Genomic DNA, 23,820 nt, shown 5'->3' with positions numbered 1-23,820 from the left:
AAGTTAAACCCGCTCCCCACTCCATCACCACTGACACCCTTACTTTATAACCCTGATTTCCCACCTGGGCTGGTAGAGTCCCAATTCACATGGTGGAAAGCAAATAAATTGACCTCACTCTATGACTTCTTGATACATGGTAAACTCATGTCGATGCCTACATTTAACAACCGCCATAACCCACCACCTCTAGAAGAATGGAGAAAACTACAAGTCTTCCACTTTTGGTCCTCAATGCTACCCCCATCGATAAAGATTGAATTAAGTCGCATGGAAGCCATATGCAAATTTTGCCCAACACACCCAGGCACTCTCTCCCACTTTTATGCTATGTTGAACGGTGCAATGGCGGACACCATATTACCATACATGTTACGGTGGGAAGCTGATTTCAATACCACCCTATCGTTAAGCCGCTGGCACCACTGCTGCGAGACTTTAAGCAAAAACAGCTGGCAAGTGTCATTAACCGAAACTGCATTAAAGGTGTTACATAGAGCATACCTGGTACCGGAGAGATTGAATGTCATCTATCCAGAAGTCTCCAACCAATGTTTCAGAGGATGTAGCGATACTGGCTCACACAGCCATATATGGTGGACATGCCCGGTGGCACAAGCCTTCTGGAGAAAGATATCCCACCTCATAGCCTTGGTAACGAGGATTAGCTTTGGGTTAGATCCACTCATATTCCTACTAGGAAATAAACCCTCTGGAATACGCAATCCAACCTCCAAACTACTCCAGTACATCACTATGGCAGCTCGCATTGTAATAGCTCAACAATGGCGGAAGCCCACACTGCCCTTTGACTATTGTATAACTCGCATTAATAGAATCTTCGTGAATGAAAAACTCATCGCCATACGACAAGATACAATAATCCAATTTGAAAAGGTATGGAACCCCTGGATTGAATATATAAACATCCCCAACCTGTTCAACCATACGAGAACATAAGTGGAAGACTGAAGCACAGTACCCAAAACCACCATAACTTCAAAGCTAGACTACGATAGATCAACCCACACCACAATAACGGTACGAGTTCGGGCATAGAAAACATTGAGATCTGGTCCATTCCCTATCCCCCCCCCCCTCCACCAAAAATTACGTGAGATTTATTATTATAATAATCTATAATAATTTGAAACAACCCTACAATACGCAAAATCGGTATATATCCTGTTGTGTTTTGTTCTATCAAGTTACATTATTGCTATGTTAATAAAGTGTTAAAAATTTCAATAACTCTGTTCTACAACCAAATGTTTAAACCCTATCCCCCTGCGAGGGGTAAATGCGGCAGAGTGTCGCCAACACTACATTTATAATTCAATAAAAACCGTTGAAACATAAAAAATCCAGACAGGAACAAGCAGCCTGCGCCACCTTCTTATTCCTCTGTCCAGCTGGGGTTTTCAATACAGAGTTTTCATCCTACATTGGACCTACTCCCTTTTCCTGTGCATCTGGTGTGGTCCCCAGCCAGTCCCTACGCGCGAGTGACTGCGGCGCCCCCCCCCCAGTCCCTACAAGGGAGCGGCGGCCCCCAGCCAGTCCTTACACGGGAGCGACTGCGGCGGCCTCCAGCCAGTCCTTACACGGGAACGACTTTCAGGTTTGCATTTCTCACAGAAATCAAGTGAAAATGCAGCCATTGAAATCGATGTGTTCTATTCTCCGCGTTCCACATGTGGGAAGTTCCAGGTGTGCATAAACATGTTCATCTGTCGAAGCCCTAGAAAGTATCATGAGGCGGGATTCATAAATCGCTTCTTACAGCCAACACCTGGCGACAAAAGCTCCGATCAGCCGCATGGAGAACGAAAATAGAAAAACGAAAAAAGCTTAGTCACTTAGGGGTTAAACCCTGTTCCCATGGATAATCACATTCTACAGGCAAATTTTGTAATGCGCTCCGCCTGGAGGGCTGAAAGCATGCTCTGCCTGTTCATTATTGCCTCCGGCATCGGTGGAGCACCGGCTCAGGCTCTTCATCGGTACGGGCCAGGCTCTACTGGGCATGCTCGGTATGTGCACCATCCAAAAGCAAGGTTGGAGGTAGGTCACAAATATGGAGGCGCCCGATGCAAAGCGCTCAGCTCCGATTTATCCCTGACAGACGGTTGTACATCTTTGCCTTTTCATCGCTCTACAAGTAACTTTCTACCCGACCGGCAACATCTAAATAATCAGACAATTGGGTTCAGAGTAGCTGCACGTTCAGCTAACTTGCCATGTCAGACACAGGTGAAGAGTTTTGAGCAGTAGGGGTCCCCCTGGTGAGACCACCGCTGATCAAGACCTGACATGTTGGAAGTGCAGCGACTCTTTAAGCCCCAGTAATCTGTTCAGTGCGGTTGGTTTACTTACCAGGGACCTAGATATGTGCATTATGACCCCGCCACATTGCTGTATTCATCATTGCATCTCTTGGAGCCTCCAGCAGGCCCTGAGTGACAGGATGACAGCATGGGTTACTCCGGGAGTAACCCTAGAGTGTAGTGATGAATACACCTTACAAGACCGGCTCTGCTGCTGTGGACTCTTAATCCATAAGGACGCACACTGCCTCAGTGGCGGGACACGAGCAGAGAGACTTATGTTCCTTGTCAGTTTTATCACCGAGTCGTTTGTAACATTTTAATTAATAAAAATAACTTCTGTAGAAACAACAAAAAAACGGAATATAAAATCTGCAGCAACAAGTAGTAAAGTCCGCTGGGATGGATCCGGAGTGAGTCCAGGCGGCAGCTGAAGGCACCTTCACGGAGATTCGCAGGGGGGTTACAGTTCGTTCCCATTCAGATACTTCTGCTCCTGCAGGCGGCTCTTCCTTTGTATTTCCAGCTCCTTGGCTCGGAGCCACGTCTCTTGGGACAAGGAGGTCTGACCGATGCTGAGCGACAGCAACCTGCACAGAGGGAGGCGCATTACAGGGACCCAACGGCTCGGCATACAACGTAAGGGTCTCACACCATCACAGGAGTAGAATTTAAAGGGCATGTGGGCTGCTAATTAGTAAAGGCTAATATCCGTTTAGTTGACGTCCATATCTTACAGGCCAAATATCAGAAACTGGTTGTGTGGAGGGGGGGGGGGGGATAATAAGAGACCGCAGCAGCAGCCGCAAGTCTAATATTACATGTGGCCAGGGGACTGGCCCATAACATACGTGCCCACTGGACCCCTCCCGGAATAAGACATTCCAAGATCCCAAATGAAAGCCTTTGGGGCTCGTACTCACCGAGCCACCACCAGCAAGCGGTGCAAGTCCTCAGCGGTGATGCTCTGCGGTTCCCTTTTTCTCATATCCACAAAATCATCTTCAACCACCTGAAAAAAAAAAAGTAAATCAGGGAAATCGGAGACCAGAAGCGTTATAATATAATATACTCATGACGTACAGCGGAGAAATATGAGGGATCCGGCCGACAGATCATGAAAGTGGAATCTGAACGGACTGTAGAATAAAAGAAAAGTAAAGTTGGGGGGGGGGGGATTAAAAACACACTAAAGGAGCTTTTGAAAAACTGACCAAATGCATTCTGCTCCCACCTTACAAGGTTCGGTGGACTACCGGTAGGTGCAGTGGTGGAACCCAATGCCGATTTTTCTAGATGGCTTTCCCCTGCAGAGCTGCACATGGATTCCGCCCTTTTCAATGGGCCAATCTGCATATGGAATTCCATGAACAGAATCTGCCGTCCGCCTCACCGATTCCCACTGAAGTAACAGGCCGGGAATTCTGCATCAAACCAGTGCCAAAAGGTCCCTGTGTAAAGTCCATGTCCGCCACAGTGGGATGCGTCACCCGTCCAGCCACCTCCCCAGTATGGATCCCAACGTCCTGTCCCCCCTCTCCATACATGGAGGCTTACATGGTTGGAGCTCTCCCGGACGCTGCAGCGCCTCTCCGTGACCGATCTCCATCACACCTACCACTACGGATGAAGAGCTTGGGATGCTGGAGAACGGAGCGCTCCAACACAGGGACCTCCGGTGAAGCTCAAGACTACTTACACCACACAACTCTCATGCAAACCAGCCGTTGGATCGAGCGGTCGGCACAATAATGGTTCAGTGTAAAACAGGCGAGATGAATCACAGATCAAATCGCAGATCTAGAAGTCATTGGTCGGCCGCTGCATTGGCGCGTGTAAACAGGCATTTGAACTACTGCCTGGTTATTGTGATTACAGCCCGAAGATCCTCCCGCTGCGCCTCTAATCACTGAGCCAAGACCCTCCTGTGCGGAAGCAGGGGGACACCCATCGCTGGGACGGCCGTCAGGCACATGTAAAGGGCCTTCAGTCGATTCCCTGTGACGCGGCACGCAGGCAGGTTTTTCTTTATGGCTCACAATCAGGATTCTTTTGCCCAAAGGAGCCACCATGAAGGATCAGGTGGTCACAAAAGTAGGTGGAGTGCGGTGCCACGGGCTCCGTCACACAGGAGGGACCCACGGCTAATCACAAACACTACAGACTCTTCTGTACACTTCCACCTGAAACCATCTACCCAAGTCCCATGAACGCTTGGCATGACCATGCCCCCTCACAGCCAGTACCCAAAAAAATCCAGTTTGCTGGGAATGCCAAAACTCCTCCTGGGACAGATGAAGTTCAGAGACTAACCTGTCCATGTAAAGTAGGTCACTACAGTTGACCAGGTAGAGCCACCTGTACTAGACAATGGGCGACAGGTAGAGGAGATCAGAAACTCATTTTTTTTAATCAGATTCCCCGACGCCAAAATATCCGTTTACCGTGAGGAATGTAAGGGACCGCTAAACCGTCCGATGAGTGGATCATAGTAAGCGTCCGATGAGTGGATCCTAGTCCCAGTGGCCCGGGCTCTCCCCATCTTCTATAGTTTAAGCACATCACTCCGAGAGGTCATGGAAGTCCATCCACACCCAGGCTGCACTAGGGAACCCAACGCACGCTTAGTGACTGACAGAGGACTGTCCTTGGCAAAAGCGATATCACGCACATATGCTGGGTCCACGAGGGCGGTGCCCGAGAGTGCCCGCACCACCGGAGACGATCCGCCCATCGGATGGATTAGCAGTCATTTACGTATCATGCGGGACTTGCGGCAAGCTGTTTTGTTGGGACCCCATCGTACAGAACGGGACGGCCACCATCTTATTACTCCACACCTTTCAGCCAGGAGGACGCTCGCTCGGCCTTTGTTACCGCACACATTAGGATAGGAGCAAGGCCTTCGCTAAATGCCATACGTGACATCCCCCCAATAACAGTCATGGCGTCATTAACCCCTTTGTTACCTTGAAGATCTCATCAGGGATGCTGTAATCCACGAGCTGCAGGAGACTCAGGTACGTGCGGAACCTGTTGAGCAGGGAGGGCAGCGTGGCGGACAGCAGGGCCTCCGAGTACTGCTCCAGGCTGGGGGGGCGCATCTGAGGCTTCAGGTGAACCTGGCAATCTGACTGAACGAGAACATACAGAACACAATTGGTGGAGGTCATGTGATCATCAAGGAGCACAATCCACATATTTAGGGTCCCAACCAAAGTATGAACGCTAAAGACCAAGAATGGAGTAAACCAGTCCTGCCCACGTCAGTAGTGCGGATGTAGAACCGCCACTGCAACAACCTGTAGCCTAAACCCACGAGCGCCACCGAAGGGGAACCAATCAGAGCTGCTCACATATGGTTAAAGGGGTAGACCGGGACTCAGCAAGTAAAGGCCTATTGAGCGCTTCACATGCCAACAAGTACGCCCGTCACCTCCTCAGTGGTTTCCATAGTTTTCCTGATGCCCCTGCGGCACGTTCTCCTCCTTTACCTTCAGGGGTTTCTCTCATCATTTCCGCCTCATCTCTACTACCAATGTTCAGCATCCTCAGTTTGACATCTTAAGGCCCATTTAGACAAAGATTATCGCTCAAAAGGCGTCTTTTGAATGATAACCATTGTGCCTAGACACTTGCCCATCGTACGCTGGTCGTTCATCGCGCACTTCTAGTTTTCTAGAAATGATCAATGACTTATCAGGCTGCTATCTCAGCCGGCAGCACTAAGATTCAGCTGGTATCCCGCTGGCAGTTCTCAGGGGGACACCAGCTGAAAGAGTGGAGAAGAAAGGAGCTGTATAGAGAAGACAGCGCTCCAGCTGTCTTCTGCATACCCCACTCAGCTGTATACCAGCTGAGCGCTCTAAGAACACAGCAGCTGTATATAGAAGACAGCGCTCCAGCTGTCTTCTGTATACCCCGCTCGGAGCCCTCAGCCTCCTCCCCAATCCTTTCATGCATCAGAAGTCAATGTTTCCATTGTTACACTAGTTCTGTGGTGGCACGCAGAGCCCGCCCAGCTGCACGCTACAGTAGTGGATACAGGCTGGGGTGCTGCATCTTCCCGGTCAGTATTCACTCGGCGGCGCCATTACTACTGGGGCTGATATAGGGGATACCACTAGTAATAGTATCCCCTATATTGGTCCCAGTAGTAATAGTATTACTCCTGGGGCCACTGAGGGGGGTCACTATTACTGCTGGGGCCACTGAGGGGGGTCACTATTACTGCTGGGGCCACTGAGGGGGGTCACTATTACTGCTGGGGCCACTGAGGGGGGGTCACTATTACTGCTGGGGCCACTGAGGGGGGTCACTATTACTGCTGGGGCCACTGAGGGGGGTCACTATTACTGCTGGGGCCACTGAGGGGTGTCACTATTACTGCTGGGGCCACTGAGGGGTGTCACTATTACTGCTGGGGCCACTGAGGGGTGTCACTATTACTGCTGGGGCCACTGAGGGGTGTCACTATTACTGCTGGGGCCACTGAGGGGTGTCACTATTACTGCTGGGGCCACTGAGGGGTGTCACTATTACTGCTGGGGCCACTGAGGGGTGTCACTATTACTGCTGGGGCCACTGAGGGGTGTCACTATTACTGCTGGGGCCACTGAGGGGTGTCACTATTACTGCTGGGGCCACTGAGGGGTGTCACTATTACTGCTGGGGCCACTGAGGGGTGTCACTATTACTGCTGGGGCCACTGAGGGGTGTCACTATTACTGCTGGGGCCACTGAGGGGTGTCACTATTACTGCTGGGGCCACTGAGGGGTGTCACTATTACTGCTGGGGCCACTGAGGGGTGTCACTATTACTGCTGGGGCCACTGAGGGGTGTCACTATTACTGCTGGGGCCACTGAGGGGTGTCACTATTACTGCTGGGGCCACTGAGGGGTGTCACTATTACTGCTGGGGCCACTGAGGGGTGTCACTATTACTGCTGGGGCCACTGTGGGGTGTCACTATTACTGCTGGGGCCACTGTGGGGGGGGGGGTCACTATTACTGCTGGGGCCACTGTGGGGGGGGGGGGGTCACTATTGCTGCTGGGTTATGTTTACACGCGGCAGAATGTCCTTAGCGGAAATTTCTGTGGCAAACTTCGCAGCATTTCTGCATCTAAAGTCTGCACCCTATTTTGAAAACAGCCCTGTTCCTTTTAGAACGACAAAGGTAAAATCGTATGCGGTGATAAGCCCCGCCCCCATGACGTGTTGCCACTTTGCGGTACATAAGTGGATTTTGGGTTGCAGATTGTGCACGGTGTCTAAAAGGTTCGCCATCACTGGTCTAGTTATATGGGCGTGTCCAGACTTTTGCCTCACCTTGTCCCAGATGCATCGTGGGCCAGGAGAAATTATATGTTGGAAACGCTGGTCTTAGTAAAATTTCCCCCATTGTAATGAATTCCGATAGATGAATCAATCTACTAACGAACAGCTTCCCACTCACCTACCTGCAGGCTGTGCCAGCAGTGACCTCCCAATACTACACATCAGGCTGCAAGGCATGCTGGGATATCCTAATAGTAAGTGCGCTTGGAGGATGATTGTTAGAGGGAAAGCCGCCCAGACCAGGAAATCACTGCCAGTCTTAAGCCTTACAAGGTTCATAAGAGACCTTTACTGGGGGTCAATAATAAGACAGAGGCAGAACAGCGGGCTACAAAGGGGAGACCCGGGGGCACAGCGGGCTACAAAGGGGAGACCCGGGGGCACAGCGGGCTACAAAGGGGAGACCCGGGGGCACAGCGGGCTACAAAGGGGAGACCCGGGGGCACAGCGGGCTACAAAGGGGAGACCCGGGGGCACAGCGGGCTACAAAGGGGAGACCCGGGGGCACAGCGGGCTACAAAGGGGAGACCCGGGGGCACAGCGGGCTACAAAGGGGAGACCCGGGGGCACAGCGGGCTACAAAGGGGAGACCCGGGGGCACAGCGGGCTACAAAGGGGTCAGTCATATCGCAGCATCCACTGAAAACAAACAGGGGGCATTACTACATCAGGATGAGGCGGAAGGAATACTCACGGGAAGCAGCGACCGGCCCTCCGAGGTGACCAGGACATTAATATTACAGGGGAATTCCATCTGGTGGTAACTGAAGTCGTAGTCCACCTTCTGCCAGGTGATCAGGTTACCCAGAGCAGTCAAGTTACGGACTCCTAGAGGACAGACAGTTGTAAACACTAGAAAATAAAGTAGGGGCCCGTGGCCGCCCCGTCGGCCCCTTCCCGCCCCCCGGCCGTCCCGTCGGCCCCTTCCCGCCCCCCGGCCGTCCCGTTGGCCCCTTCCCGCCCCACAGCTCCCCGTCGGCCCCTTCCCGCCCCCCGGCCGTCCCCTTCCCGCCCCCGGCCGTCCCGTCGGTCCCTTCCCGCCCCCGGCCCACAGCTCCCCGTCGGGCCCTTCCCGCCCCCGGCCGTCCTGTCGGCCCCTTCCCGCCCCACAGCTCCCCGTCGGCCGCTTCCCGCCCCCGGCCGTCCCGTCAGCCCCTTCCCGCCCCCGGCCCACCACTGACCTGCGGTGTCCAGCTGGCCTTGCTCCAGGACCGTCTCATCCACCACCAGCACGGTGTGCGCCGGCAGCTGCAGGAGGCCGCTCACCAGGCGGTTTGTGTTGTAGTCTTTACATGGCACAAAGCGGCCGCTGTTCATGTTTTCTATAGTCATTGGCAGATAATGGGACTGCAGAGGAAGAAGGAAGGACCGTAAGGGTATGTTAGGGGCTCATGCCCACAAGTGCATGTGTAGGACGCTGTGGGTCTCCTCGCAGCATTTTACCCACTTTCTAACCATACGCTCGGCTGGCAGAGACCACGCCCGGCTGCATATGGCACTGCGCATGGCTGCGTAGCGCACGGACAGCGTATCATACAAGTGTATGCGGCTCCCGTTACGCGGTATGCAGAGAAACAGCTGTGACTTCCTTCTCCTGCTTACCGCTACGCAGTGTCCACACGCCGGTGTGCATGGATCAATGAAAGTCCGTGGACCTTAATAGACTATTCACTATGTATCAAGCATCTGTGCAACGCAGCCGTAATACATGATGAGATCACAGTCACGGGCACGAGAACTTACGGAAATGCTGCTGCAGAACATTATGCATCATTCACGCACTCCAAACCATCGGTGCACTTCAGCAGATCCGGCGCTCCTCTCATTCCCGAAGTCTTTGTACTTTGGCGATTCCTTCCCCAGGCCCCCGGGGGCCTCTATTGAGCGTAGCACCGATGGTCACTCCGCGTCACCTGACCAGCGGTACTGCATTCATTAGAGGCCGCTGGATGTCCAGGGAAGCAAGTGTCTTTGCGGAAACGCTGCAGACGCCGCACCCGTGTGTCCTAATCTGCGGCCCGAGTCGGGCGCACGTAGTAGGTGCGGCATCTGCAGCGTGCGTTAAGTACGCCGCGGATTCTGTCTGGACATTTTCTGCTATGCGGGGGGTAACAGTCTGGCGATCGCCTGCGCGCGGCTCGTACCGCACACGCTGTGAAGACGCCCTAAGGAGTCTGAAGATCCGCTTGGCGTGGGATCTTCCCGAAGGCCGTAGATGCTTACCGCAGGCACGATCTGCTGCAGGATGCGATACAGATGTTGGATGAAGTCTTTGTTTCGAGGACAACCGCTGAGGTTCAGTGTGAACTTTCCTAGAGGAAGAACGTCTCTCCGCGCGTACCTGTAAATGAGCGCAAACCAGGGAGGTTACCGCAGGAAGGGGAAGGGGCGGACGCACGTCTATGGATAGAAAATAAGACTTTACCAACAGCCCAAACAGGGTGGATAACATAAGACGCTCATAAGATATCGCAGGACAGGCAGATACCCAGCGATACACCAGCGTGTCACACCTACATCAAATATAGGGGGCAGCATAGAGTCAGGATCCTTTTACACAGGACAATTGTTGGGACCGTAAATCCCATCAGCCGTCCCAGCGATCATCCCTCCTCCACCAACCCCAGCCCGAGGGTTCAGCCGTCCCAGCGATCATCCCTCCTCCACCGACCCCAGCCCGAGGGTTCAGCCGTCCCAGCGATCATCCCTCCTCCACCGACCCCAGCCCGAGGGTTCAGCCGTCCCAGCGATCATCCCTCCTCCACCGACCCCAGCCCGAGGGTTCAGCCGTCCCAGCGATCATCCCTCCTCCACCGACCCCAGCCCGAGGGTTCAGCCGTCCCAGCGATCATCCCTCCTCCACCGACCCCAGCCCGAGGGTTCAGCCGTCCCAGCGATCATCCCTCCTCCACCGACCCCAGCCCGAGGGTTCAGCCGTCCCAGCGATCATCCCTCCTCCACCGACCCCAGCCCGAGGGTTCAGCTCCCAGCGATCATCCCTCCTCCACCAACCCCAGCCCGAGGGTTCAGCCGTCCCAGCGATGATCCCTCCTCCACCGACCCCAGCCCGAGGGTTCAGCCGTCCCAGCGATCATCCCTCCTCCACCAACCCCAGCCCGAGGGTTCAGCTCCCAGCGATCATCCCTCCTCCACCAACCCCAGCCCAAGGGTTCAGCCGTCCCAGCGATCATGCCTCCTCCACCGACCCCAGCCCGAGGGTTCAGCTCCCAGCGATCATCCCTCCTCCACCAACCCCAGCCCGAGGGTTCAGCTCCCAGCGATCATCCCTCCTCCACCAACCCCAGCCCGAGGGTTCAGCTCCCAGCGATCATCCCTCCTCCACCGACCCCAGCCCGAGGGTTCAGCCGTCCCAGCGATCATGCCTCCTCCACCGACCCCAGCCCGAGGGTTCAGCCGTCCCAGCGATCATGCCTCCTCCACCAACCCCAGCCCGAGGGTTCAGCCGTCCCAGCGATCATGCCTCCTCCACCGACCCCAGCCCGAGGGTTCAGCCGTCCCAGCGATCATCCCTCCTCCACCAACCCCAGCCCGAGGGTTCAGCCGTCCCAGCGATCATCCCTCCTCCACCAACCCCAGCCCGAGGGTTCAGCCGTCCCAGCGATCATCCCTCCTCCACCAACCCCAGCCCGAGGGTTCAGCCGTCCCAGCGATCATCCCTCCTCCACCGACCCCAGCCCGAGGGTTCAGCCGTCCCAGCGATCATCCCTCCTCCACCGACCCCAGCCCGAGAATTCAGCCATCCCAGCGATCATCCCTCCTCCACCGACCCCAGCCCGAGGGTTCAGCTCCCAGCGATCATCCCTCCACCAACCCCAGCCCGAGGGTTCAGCTCCCAGCGATCATCCCTCCTCCACCAACCCCAGCCCGAGGGTTCAGCTCCCAGCGATCATCCCTCCTCCACCGAACCCAGCCCAAGGGTTCAGCTCCCAGCGATCATCCCTCCTCCACCGACCCCAGCCCGAGGGTTCAGCCATCCCAGCGATCATCCCTCCTCCACCGACCCCAGCCCGAGGGTTCAGCTCCCAGCGATCACCCCTCCTCCACCAACCCCAGCCCGAGGGTTCAGCCGTCCCAGCGATCATCCCTCCTCCACCGACCCCAGCCCGAGGGTTCAGCCGTCCCAGCGATCATCCCTCCTCCACCGACCCCAGCCCGAGGGTTCAGCTCCCAGCGCTGCTGAATGTGTTTAGGTACGTGAAGTGTAATTTTCTGCCAAAGAACGCACAAGTTTATAAAAAGGTTAGATACAATTGGGAAAAAGTCTCAGAAAACCTTTTATTTATATGGCCGCCTGCATACGGGTGGGTCGGATTCCACATGCGGAATCACACAGCGGAATCCAACCCTGTGCCTGGCCGGTGACCCCCACGTGCCCGGCCGGCGTCTGCTATCCTGCCTGGCGGATGTGCCAGCTGATGCACATTACAGAATAGGCCGCACAGTCACTAGGCAATGACGCAGATCCCGCGACTTCTCCGCAATAACGATTGCAGAAGGGCCGCAGGACAGATGGCTTATTTATTTTTAAGTCAATGGAAATCAAAACCGCTGCTTGTGTACATGAAGTCACGTATGGCCATGGCATCCTGTGGGCGGTATGTGCTGCAGAATCTGGGGGCGGACGCCCGCTCTGGATTCTGCCCGTGTGCCGGCGGCCTAAGCTGTCCTCAGGATAGATGGGTCATCAATTTCAGCTCAGTGGTGAGGGGGAGGGGCTGACGCTAAGCGGCTGATAGCCGCTAGCAATGACTGCTTAACCCCATAGGAGCTGTCACATGTGTGGACTACTTCCACTGGACGCACCTACACACAGCTTAATTAGCTGCTGCGGGTTTCTGTTCCGTACCCCGCACGGAGATTGTGCTGCTGATTTGTCTGCGTCTTTAAGTGCGTCTTGCAGAAATATTCCGCACGTGTAAAAGGTCCCCGAGACGCTGTAGTCATCGGCCCCCAGGTGGTTACCAGCGCCGCCTGTTAAAAGCACACGGTACTGCAATAAAAATATTGCAGTATATTGTATAAGCGATCGGACAATTGCACCTCAGAGTCCCCTACAGGGGGTAGGAGTCATGAAAATGGGGTCAATTACCTTTTTTTTTTTTTTTTTTTAAGATTTAAAGAATATATACATAGTGAGAATCACCGTTTCCATTAACGTCAATGGCGCAACCGCATTCACCCGCTAACGCCCAATCTCACCCCACTAACATTTGTAAGAGTTTTCACAATAAGGTACCATTACCAGATACAACTAGTCCTGCAAACAAGCGGCTCACGTCTTGATGCAGATTCCACGCTGTATCCGTGTTGGGAATTTCGGACAAGGATTTGCATGTTGAAACGTCCCAAATCCGCGCGCAGATCGGCCGGACGTCGTAGGCGCGCAGATCGGCCGGACGTCGTACGCGCGCAGATCGGCCGGACGTCGTACGCGCGCAGATCGGCCGGACGTCGTACGCGCGCAGATCGGCCGGACGTCGTAGGCGCGCAGATCGGCCGGACGTCGTAGGCGCGCAGATCGGCCGGACGTCGTAGGCGCGCAGATCGGCCGGACGTCGTACGCGCGCAGATCGGCCGGACGTCGTACGCGCGCAGATCGGCCGGACGTCGTACGCGCGCAGATCGGCCGGACGTCGTACGCGCGCAGATCGGCCGGACGTCGTACGCGCGCAGATCGGCCGGACGTCGTACGCGCGCAGATCGGCCGGACGTCGTACGCGCGCAGATCGGCCGGACGTCGTACGCGCGCAGATCGGCCGGACGTCGTACGCGTGCATGGCCGCAGATTTCTGCTATAGTTTTCTCAGCTGCAGAAAAATCTGTATTCGATTGCACCGTGTGAAGATACCCAAAGCTACTGCGCTCCACAAGAAACCCGCCTGATTATCGTGTCACCTCCTGTCTGTAACCACCAGGGGGAGGAAACGAGGAAGTGGCAACGAAGGTAATGGGAGACTAAGAGCCAAAAACTCTGCACTTCAACCTCTCTACAGTTACTGTAGACTGAGATCAGTCATGTGCAGCGTGGCCTTCATACGGCAATGGAAGCCATGATCAGTCATGTGACACAAGCACTCCGCTAACGAACTCGGTCGCTCCGGCTCGCCGATACGCGGACAAGCTTAACCTCAGGTGGATGCTTGAGGCACAAGAGCTGCGGGTCATGGTGGGCTTACATCTGCGCCAGTCATTAATACTCACACAGTGGAGATGAGGTGGAGGACGAGGTACTCGGCTGCCAGGCCATCACCCAGCAGTGCGTGCGTCAGGAACCCCAGCAGCTCCCCCCTCACAGACGACAGCTCGGACATGAAGCCGGATACACCTGGTGATGGAGGAGGACATGAGACATACGGTGCCAGGAGACAGGACAGCGGCCGCAGGGCACTCCTCACTTACACTGCTTGCTCTCGGCGGTCTGGCATACGGAGCTTGGGATCAGCGGGTTCGTGTGCGACAGTTTATGGATAACTATGGCATGAACTCTGGGCACAAGTGATGTGGGGGGGCTGTGTGCCCGCTGCTCCTCCAAGGCATCTACAGGCTCCAGCAGAGACGACATGGGGTCCCTACGAGAGAACAGCCACATGTGAAGATCAGATTCATCCCGCAGCCCTCGCTGGTCAGCCTCCTTACATATCCTGAGATGTAATCAAGACGTCTTGTCTGATCTATACGATAACCCAGGCTGCAGTGATCCGCAACCTAACAGTAATGGATACGGACAGCCGGCGCAACGCGATCCGGCACAAGGGAGCGAAAGCAGCTTCATGGAAGTAAGAAATCACACGCTTAGCGTGACGTTAGAACATGCAAGTCACATGAATCCTGCAGCCAACACGGGAAGTAAATCGCTTCCCTATGAGAGATCAGATCCAGCGGTTCCAATTACCTCTCATGTGCAGCGACATCTCTACAGGATAGGCAATAAAGGTCTGGATGACTTCATTTCCCGTCATCACAGACATCTGTGCACCCCGCGTACCCCATGCGAATGGAGCTGCCGTGTGCATGTGTGACCACCACTCCAACAGGCCAAAGGAAGACTGCTGAGGTCGTGGATCTTCCTCCATCCCATAGAAGTGAATGGAGCGATGGTCACACAGCTCCATTCATAGTGGAAACTTGGGGTGCACAGATGTTGGGATCACTGGGGGTCCAACAATCAGACAACACTTAGATGGTGGAAAGAGGATTAATTGGGCCTCGCTCGCACACGGTCATCTGAATGCTGCCTAAGGGGACGGTCGCATCACGCGGAAAAGCTGCAGGTTTTCCACATCAGAAACCCCATTAAATTCCGCACACTTGCTGCCCTCGTCGCCCCCCAATACTGCGGGCTGCTGTACCCAGAGCGCAGCGAACAGTGGCGACTACTGCTGGGGCGCCGATGGTCGTGTGATGTGGACGCCGGCGAGGTCGTTCAGTTGCTGGTGTGTGCGGTGCTCTCGGTACGGCAGCATGCAGTATTGGGTGGTGACAAGACGCCGTGCGGGCTGAGGCCGTTGACGCGGAGATTCTACGGACTGATCTGGAGAATCCGCAGCGTTTCCACTGGGTGTGCACAGTCGCTGCAGGTTATGTTGTGGTCAGAGAGGACTGCAAGGTTTACACGCCAGCATGCAGCGATCAGCGGGGGCTCACCTGTCCTCGTACGGCGCGCCCAGCGCCGGCTCCACGGACAGGACGCCGTACACCTCCAGCACGTCGTTCACTTTGAAGCTGTCCCAGTTCTCATAGACCTGCCAGGAGATACAGTTATAAGGTTCTATTACAGCCCCTTGAGATCCCACGCTGCCGGCAGGCGCTGCAATGGCCGCCACATCCCGCTACTTAGAGTTATCAAATCAATATTAAGAACATGGGAGAGAGGAGCGCGGTGCGAGCGGCGCCCCCGATGTCAGAGGACGGGAACGGCTCCATCTCACCCTTATCCCACAGTAAATGAGCTGCTGGGCAGACGGGGCTCAGACGCCACCTGATGGGTATATGCAGCCGAAATATTTATAGGAGAGGTTCTACTTCCAGGTAGAAAGGGTTAATGCGCCATCATTGATACCAAATTTTGATTTTTTTTTTTTGCTTTACTACTTTAAACAAATAAGAATTTTTTGGAAAAAAAAAAAGGAAGCTATTTTCTGCCACCGCACATATATATATATATCGCTGTGACCCGTGGGTAGCGGCTGGTAACTGCTGGCTCAGCCATCATGGCTTCTAGTTTGGCCTCTACGCTGACAGCATCCTGATGATAACTGCGAGTCGTGGAGCAAAGACCATCCACAAGTACAGGACTGTCTGATAATCACTGCCTGCAATGCGATAGCCTATTCCTTCCTCCAGGGGGCACCTCTTACAGACACAATGGTAGAGAGTGTTCCTGCAGCAAGCAATGAAACTGCTGCCCCCTAGAGTTACAGCCCAGTACCTTCACTAAGCAGGCCAGTCCCTTTTCTCCTGGGAGAGGAAAGTAGAGATCTAATGACTGCGAACAGTTTGACGCTTCGGCCGTCTGCTGCCCGCCCTGCCGATCCGTCTCCAGTCTCTTACATTTCTCCTGAGCATCGCCTTTAACAATGAAAAGGAAACAAAAATCAAGCGTACTGAGGTTCTGCAGCAGCTGCGTCAGTTAGAACTCAAAATATAGGAAAGGCAGTTAAAGAAAAACAATCAATGGAATCCTTGGAGTCACTGTGTACATACATTACTTATCCTGTACTGACCTCGAGTTGCATCCTGTATTATACTCCAGAGCTGCACTCACTATTCTGCTGGTGGAGTCACTGTGTACATACATTACTTATCCTGTACTGATCCTGAGTTCCATCCTGTATTATACTCCAGAGCTGCACTCACTATTCTGATGGTGGAGTCACTGTGTACATACATTACTTATCCTGTACTGCTCCTGAGTTCCATCCTGTATTATACCCCAGAGCTGCACTCACTATTCTGCTGGTGGAGTCACTGTGTACATACATTACTTATCCTGTACTGATCCTGAGTTCCATCCTGTATTATACTCCAGAGCTGCACTCACTATTCTGCTGGTGGAGTCACTGTGTACATACATTACTTATCCTGTATTATACTCCAGAGCTGCACTCACTATTCTGCTGGTGGAGTCACTGTGTACATACATTACTTATCCTGTACTGATCCTGAGTTACATCCTGTATTATACTCCAGAGCTGCACTCACTATTCTGCTGGTGGAGTCACTGTGTACATACATTACTTATCCTGTACTGATCCTGAGTTACATCCTGTATTATACTCCAGAGCTGCACTCACTATTCTGCTGGTGGAGTCACTGTGTACATACATTACTTATCCTGTACTGATCCTGAGTTACATCCTGTATTATACTCCAGAGCTGCACTCACTATTCTGCTGGTGGAGTCACTGTGTACATACATTACTTATCCTGTACTGATCCTGAGTTACATCCTGTATTATACTGCAGAGCTGCACTCACTATTCTGCTGGTGGAGTCACTGTGTACATACATTACTTATCCTGTACTGATCCTGAGTTACATCCTGTATTATACTCCAGAGCTGCACTCACTATTCTGCTGGTGGAGTCACTGTGTACATACATTACTTATCCTGTACTGATCCTGAGTTACATCCTGTATTATACTCCAGAGCTGCACTCACTATTCTGCTGGTGGAGTCACTGTGTACATACATTACTTATCCTGTACTGATCCTGAGTTACATCCTGTATTATACTCCAGAGCTGCACTCACTATTCTGCTGGTGGAGTCACTGTGTACATACATTATTTTATACTGATCCTGAGTTTCATCCTGTATAATACTCCAGAGCTGCACTCACTATTCTGCTGGTGGAGTCACTGTGTACATACATTACTTATCCTGTATTCTACTCCAGAGCTGCACTCACTATTCTGCTGGTGCAGTCACTGTGTACATACATTACTTATCCTGCATTATCCTCCAGAGCTGCACTCCCTGTGTGAGACGCACGTTACCTGTATGCTGCATGCTGTGGCATCCTGTCCGATTATCGTCCTCCTCCTCGAGGCTTCTCTTCTGGCGGGTTGGGATGTAAGACGTTGAAGGGCAGACCGTGGCGGGGCGCGAGCTGCTGTACATGTGCACGCATTAAGGAGAAATCCATGATCTGTATGGGACCACCCCACATCATCCACCCAGCCAGCAGCATACGGCGCTCACACTCAGTCACCACCACGGGAGGCGCTTAGCTCTGCTACATCTGGAGGCAGGAGACCTAGTGTAGCACTGCAGCTCACCATCCAGCAGAGTATTGGCACCAGTGATCTGAGGAGACACCAAGAGCGCCAGCTGCTGGCTGGAGGACCTCGAACCGTAACCCACTCACAGTCCTCAAGGTAAGTACTGAAGACCAGCCCCCCCAGAGGTTGGCCACACAGCGCAAGGATATCTCCTTCACCCAGGCGGACTCTCCGGGCACCGGGACGCAGTAGAACGTCTGCCGCTCCAAAGTCACTATCCGAGCGGACTGCAAGTCAACTTCCTGATGTGGCTGCAAGAACATAAGAGAAGTATGAGCCCCATCCCCAGGAAGCGGTGCAGCCAACAGGGTCCAGTAGGGGGCGCACAAACGTGTGGTCACGGTGGATGTTCTAGTGTTTATGTAGAGTATTGCACTGTAGTGAAGAGCATCAGCCGCACCGCAGCGCCAATGATGGGCTGCCGAATTAATGATGGGTGCGGACTTGCCAAGAGGAAAACAAAAAAACAAAAACAAAAAAAAACAAAAACACCCGCCAGCGTGCGCCTGTCTGAATAGTAACAAACATTGGACAAGTCCTAATAAACACAAATGACGAACATGTAGCTCGACAGCAGCAGCTATATGGGGCTGTCCAACGCCAGTCATCAACGGCTTCTATACAGTCACAAGCCCCACCCACCAGGCTCTAGATTAGCCCCGCCCACCAGATGGCAATGTCTAGATTAGCCCCACCCCCATACGAAGGAACTTCTGTGAACAGTTTTGTACTTCCAGGACTGAGATCATGCGGACCAATGACAGCAACCCCCCTGATGATGAGATGCCTGAGCATGGCGGCGCGGGGTGGGGGTGGGGCGCCGTGTGCGACTCACCTTACAATCCGCCACGTCTCTATACTTCCCGAGGTGCAGCGCCTGTGGATACAAGAGACAGAAGACCACCGGTTACTCATCCAGGTAACCGCCACCCTGCGAGTCCAGCATGTTCACACCGTGTATCTTGGCAAGTCCTTCTCCACAATACACTTACATCCCAGTGACTTGTGTCGGGGACGCAGCAAGAAAAAAGCAGTGACTGTTTTACACGCAGGTTTTCGCCATAGAAGTCAATAAGATTTCAAAATGTGTCAAATAAAAAAAAAAAAACCCAAACCAGAGCCCGCTGCGTGTGGATCTGGATACTTTTAGCCCCATCAAGTACACCATGTGAACATTTGCGCACGCGATCACATCCAATGTCTGCGTGGATCTGCCGCAGATCTGAACACGGATTCACGGCCCGCCCTCACCGCGCATCTGACGGGGCCGAAAAATGTATCGGCAGCAAAATCCTGTTTTTAGGAGCTTTTTAAAAAAAATTTTTTGCAGTTGACGCACATTTTAAAATCCCAATGACGAGTAACGGGTCAGGTTTGGTTCTTTTGATTGCGGCACGGAATATAAATATGGATCAGATACCCGCCGTGACGCCGCGGACGCAGTTTCCCATTAGAAGTTAGCGGGATGTGCTTTGTAAGCGCATCCAGATCCGCAGGGTGAACCGACCCGCAGCCCTCGGAACGGACAAAACACGGAGTTTTCAGCATGATTCCATGCGGATCCGCATTAGACGTCGCGGCAGAGAGGCACTTCTGGATGAAGGAACCACCTCTGCCTGGACCCCGCCGTGCGCACCGACCCCTTCACTAGTTGTCCTCCATCTCCCCGACTGACTCAGCGGGGTCACCGCAGCAGGAACCTCCAGACCCCCGATCATCACTCACCCTGCAGTTGGTGCCGCGGTCTACAGTCTCATAGACGCCCATGTAATACTCCGGGTCAAACATGTCCTGGATCATACAGCGGAAGTGGACCAGGCCGCCCGGCTTCAGGTAATGTGCGGGGACATCGTTCAGGCTGGGGACCTGCGGGGAGAGACATGGGGGTCACACAGAAGAACTACAAACACCAGAAGACTGCTCAAAGCTCCACACGGCCCCATCAACCGCTCCTCCCCGATGGCCGACACCTCAGGGAGGAGACGGCAGAAGTCGAAAACAAGATCTTTGTCCTTACCGTAAAATCTCCCAACTCACAGTAGGGCACAGCTGAAGACCGCAGGTATAGCTACTGCCACTAGGAGGCAGACACTGAGCAGGACAAGTGTTGGCTCCTCCTACCAGCTATACCCGCCTGCAGGCACCCTTGTAACTGGTTTGTATGCAGGCAGTAGCCGCCAAGGACGATACTAGGAAGTCAATATGACTCCCTTGCTGCGGCGCCAACGAAGAACCCTCCAACATGGGGGAACATATCAGCAGGAACACTGATACAGCAGGGGGTGCAGCGCCCCCCAGTGGACGAGGCGAGGAACATTTTACATTAAAGTACAAAAGCTTGTAGTCTTGTCTGTATCATTGGAGGACACGGCTGAAGAGCGGGGGGCTGTTCCAGAGCAGTACCCATAGGAGAGCAGTACCCATAGGAGGGCACATCCAGTACCCAAGGGGGTGGGAAGACCATAGAAGGGCGCGGTATTAGTGTAGCTTGACGCCACCAGGAAGCTAGGGGGTTGACAGGGATACGCCCCTCACACCCCCAGCTCCCTATTGGCTGCATTCCTAAAAGGTCCTTAACCCTTTCCAATCCAATGTTGGGCCTGCCCTGCCATCATCATTTCCCTCCACAGCTCCGATGTTGGGAGAGGCCCGACACTGCAGTGCGGGGGTGCATCTGCACCCGACCGTCAGACACATCGAGGACCCCCGAGGAGAGGGCAGAAAGGGTTTTTAACCCCTTCTGCCTTCTCCTTCACACATTACATAGCGCTCCATTAGTGCTATGTAATGCAGAGATCCCGGCTGGCGATCATGTGACCGCCGGGTGTCACCTGACCTCAGCCATCACATGATCGCCGAGGCGGGAGACAGAAGGGAGAATGCGGAAGACGCCGAACAGGTAAGCAGGTAACCTCCAGTGACATCATATATGTGATATCAGCGGCTCCTCCTATAACGCTCCAGTACTGATATAACCTCCATATAACATGACATATGTGACTTACACTCACCCAGCCGCACTGATTGTCTTGTAGCTTCTCATGAAAGAAGTCCGAGACCTTCTTCTCCCAGTCCGGAGAGGAGCCATTCTGAGCTGCAGAGACAGGAGGGGGATCAGTGGGGGAGGTAATGGCCGGGGAGGGGGGACGGGATAGGGGGGAGTATTAGCGGGGAGGGGGGGGGATAGGGGGAGTATTAGCGGGGAGGGGGGGGGATAGGGAGAGTATTAGCGGGGAGGGGGGGGATAGGGAGAGTATTAGCGGGGAGGGGGGGGATAGGGAGAGTATTAGCGGGGAGGGGGGGGATAGGGAGAGTATTAGCGGGGAGGGGGGGGATAGGGAGAGTATTAGCGGGGAGGGGGGATAGGGAGAGTATTAGCGGGGAGGGGGGGATAGGGAGAGTATTAGCGGGGAGGGGGGGGATAGGGAGAGTATTAGCGGGGAGGGGGGGGATAGGGAGAGTATTAGCGGGGAGGGGGGGGATAGGGAGAGTATTAGCGGGGAGGGGGGGGGATAGGGAGAGTATTAGCGGGGAGGGGGGGGATAGGGGGAGTATTAGCGGGGAGGGGGGGATAGGGAGAGTATTAGCGGGGAGGGGGGGATAGGGGGAGTATTAGCGGGGAGGGGGGGATAGGGAGAGTATTAGCGGGGAGGGGGGGATAGGGAGAGTATTAGCGGGGAGGGGGGGGATAGGGAGAGTATTAGCGGGGAGGGGGGGGATAGGGAGAGTATTAGCGGGGAGGGGGGGGATAGGGAGAGTATTAGCGGGGAGGGGGGGGATAGGGAGAGTATTAGCGGGGAGGGGGGGGGATAGGGAGAGTATTAGCGGGGAGGGGGGGGATAGGGAGAGTATTAGCGGGGAGGGGGGGGGGATAGGGGGAGTATTAGCGGGGAGGGGGGGGGATAGGGGGAGTATTAGCGGGGAGGGGGGGGATAGGGGGAGTATTAGCGGGGAGGGGGGGGATAGGGGGAGTATTAGCGGGGAGGGGGGGGATAGGGGGAGTATTAGCGGGGAGGGGGGGATAGGGGGAGTATTAGCGGGGAGGGGGGATAGGGGGAGTATTAGCGGGGAGGGGGGATAGGGGGAGTATTAGTGGGGAGGGGGGATAGGGGGGAGTATTAGTGGGTATTGGGGGGCGGGACAGGGGGTGTATTAGTGGGGAGGGGGCAGGGGGAGTATTAGTGGGGAGGGGGGGGGGTAGGGGGAGTATTAGTGGGGAGGGGGGGGATAGTGGGGGAGTATTAGTGGGGAGGGGGGGATAGTGGGGGAGTATTAGTGGGGAGGGGTGGACAGGGGGAGTATTAGTGGGGAGGGGGGGATAGGGGGAGTATTAGTGGGGAGGGGGGAGTATTAGCGGGGAGGGGGGAGTATTAGCGGGGAGGTAACAGCCGGGCCAGCAGTCCTGCCGCTCACCATACACGGCTTGCACCAGGCTGAGGGGGTCGCTGATCCAGTCTCTGCTCATCCCGGCGGCCTGCAGCAGTCACTTCTCTCAGGCTGGGAGACTACACGAGTTATGGCGGGAAAACTCGTCATTCCGGGTAGGCGTGGCCTCTGCTGACTGGCGGAAGAACCTCCACCGGGCGCCATGTTTCGGTTGGCAGTGCACTGTCACATGACAAGTATTGCCTGTGGTCACGTGTAAAACATTACAGAAGTTAATTGGGTGCTGCGCTCTGTGGGCGGGACAGTGATTGCGGGGAGACAGCGGATTGGCTCAGACGGCGGCTCTCCGTGACGGTTGGCATCGGTCCGCCCCCATCTCATTGGCTGTTATGTTTTGGGAGGCGGGACATGCAGTGCGAGGCGCGCTGTGATTGGACGGTTCGCTGTCAGTTTGGTGAATTCCGGCTCGGGGACGTGGAGTCTGTGCGCTGACATGGCCGAAAAGAGGGCGAAGGAAACCAACAGGAACCTGCTGTTCTCCCCCTCCGAGCTGAGCTTCTCCGTCCCCTTCATCCCTGTCAGCCGGCCCGGGCCCTTCGCTGGTGAGCAGCCGGGAGTGACCGCAGAGCCCGCACTGTACAGTGTGCCGAGCAGAGAGTGACTGGGGGAGAGCCTGAGAGTGAGGTAGTGGGGGCTGGCTGAGGGGTGATGGCACTGATGATGGAGGGTGTGCGGCGGTGGGGGCCAGGGTGAAGGAGGTACCGGCGGGGGTGGAGAGGGTGTTTGGCGGTACCAGCGAGGATGAAAGAGGTACCGTTGGTGGGGGGAGGATAAAGGAGGTATCAGCGAGGGTGTGCGGCGGTACCGGTGGTCGGGGAATGGATAAAGGAGGTACCGGCGGTGGGGGAGAGGGTGTGTGGAGGTTTCTGGGGGAAGATAAAGGAGGTACTGGTGGTGGCGGTGGGGGAGAGGGTGTGCGGCGGGGGTCTGTGGAGGTATCGATGGTGAGGGTGTGCGGCGGTATCGGCGGTAGGGGTGAGGGTGTGCGGCGGTATCGGCGGTAGGGGTGAGGGTGTGCGGCGGTACCGGCGGTAGGGGAGAGGGTGTGCGGCGGTACTGGCGGTAGGGGAGAGGGTGTGCGGCGGTACCGGCGGTAGGGGAGAGGGTGTGCGGCGGTACCGGCGGTGGGGGAGAGGGTGTGCGGCGGTGCCGGCGAGGATGAAGGAGGTATCGGTGAGGGTGTGCGGCGGTGTCGGGGGGAGGATAAAGGAGGTACTGGTGGTGGGGGGGAGAATGATGGCGGTACTGGTGGTGGGGGTGAGGGTGTGCGGCGGTTCCGGGGGTGAGGGTGTGCAGAGGTAATGGCGGTGAGGGTGTGCGGCGGTTCCGGGGGTGAGGGTGTGCAGAGGTAATGGCGGTGAGGGTGTGCGGCGGTTCCGGGGGTGAGGGTGTGCAGAGGTAAT

The 23,820-nt window shown here is 54.9% G+C and overlaps 2 protein-coding genes across 4 annotated transcripts in view; one reads left to right on the top strand and one right to left on the bottom strand.

Moving 5' to 3' along the window:
- Positions 1-2,632: 2,632 nt before the first annotated feature.
- On the bottom strand, positions 2,633-22,513 carry MCMBP (minichromosome maintenance complex binding protein). Of its 2 annotated transcripts, none has more exons than XM_066601356.1 (16): positions 22,385-22,513; positions 20,977-21,065; positions 19,697-19,837; positions 18,807-18,848; positions 18,121-18,222; positions 17,687-17,810; positions 16,117-16,256; positions 15,333-15,430; positions 14,088-14,257; positions 13,890-14,013; positions 9,891-10,008; positions 8,849-9,014; positions 8,362-8,495; positions 5,297-5,461; positions 3,251-3,339; positions 2,633-2,917 (listed from the first exon to the last, which is right to left on the bottom strand). In XM_066601356.1, the coding sequence occupies exons 1-16, from the start codon at positions 22,434-22,436 to the stop codon at positions 2,791-2,793; spliced, it is 1,881 nt and encodes a 626-aa protein (XP_066457453.1). In that variant the 5' UTR covers positions 22,437-22,513; the 3' UTR covers positions 2,633-2,790. The 2 variants fall into 2 exon arrangements, with proteins under 2 accessions (XP_066457453.1, XP_066457454.1); XM_066601357.1 differs by having other exon boundaries at positions 20,983-21,065.
- A 286-nt stretch (positions 22,514-22,799) lies between these two features.
- Positions 22,800-23,820, top strand: part of SEC23IP (SEC23 interacting protein) — a 31,746-nt gene continuing 30,725 nt past the window's right edge. For both annotated transcript variants that reach the window (XM_066601354.1, XM_066601355.1), the window contains exon 1: positions 22,800-22,959. In XM_066601354.1, coding sequence (XP_066457451.1) covers positions 22,851-22,959 — 109 coding nt within the window. In that variant the 5' untranslated portion in view covers positions 22,800-22,850. The remainder of the gene's footprint in view (positions 22,960-23,820) is intronic.

Source organism: Eleutherodactylus coqui, chromosome 4 (assembly GCF_035609145.1).
Source record: "Eleutherodactylus coqui strain aEleCoq1 chromosome 4, aEleCoq1.hap1, whole genome shotgun sequence".
Classification (NCBI taxonomy): domain Eukaryota; kingdom Metazoa; phylum Chordata; class Amphibia; order Anura; family Eleutherodactylidae; genus Eleutherodactylus; species Eleutherodactylus coqui.
This window is presented reverse-complemented; position numbering and strand designations above follow the sequence as displayed.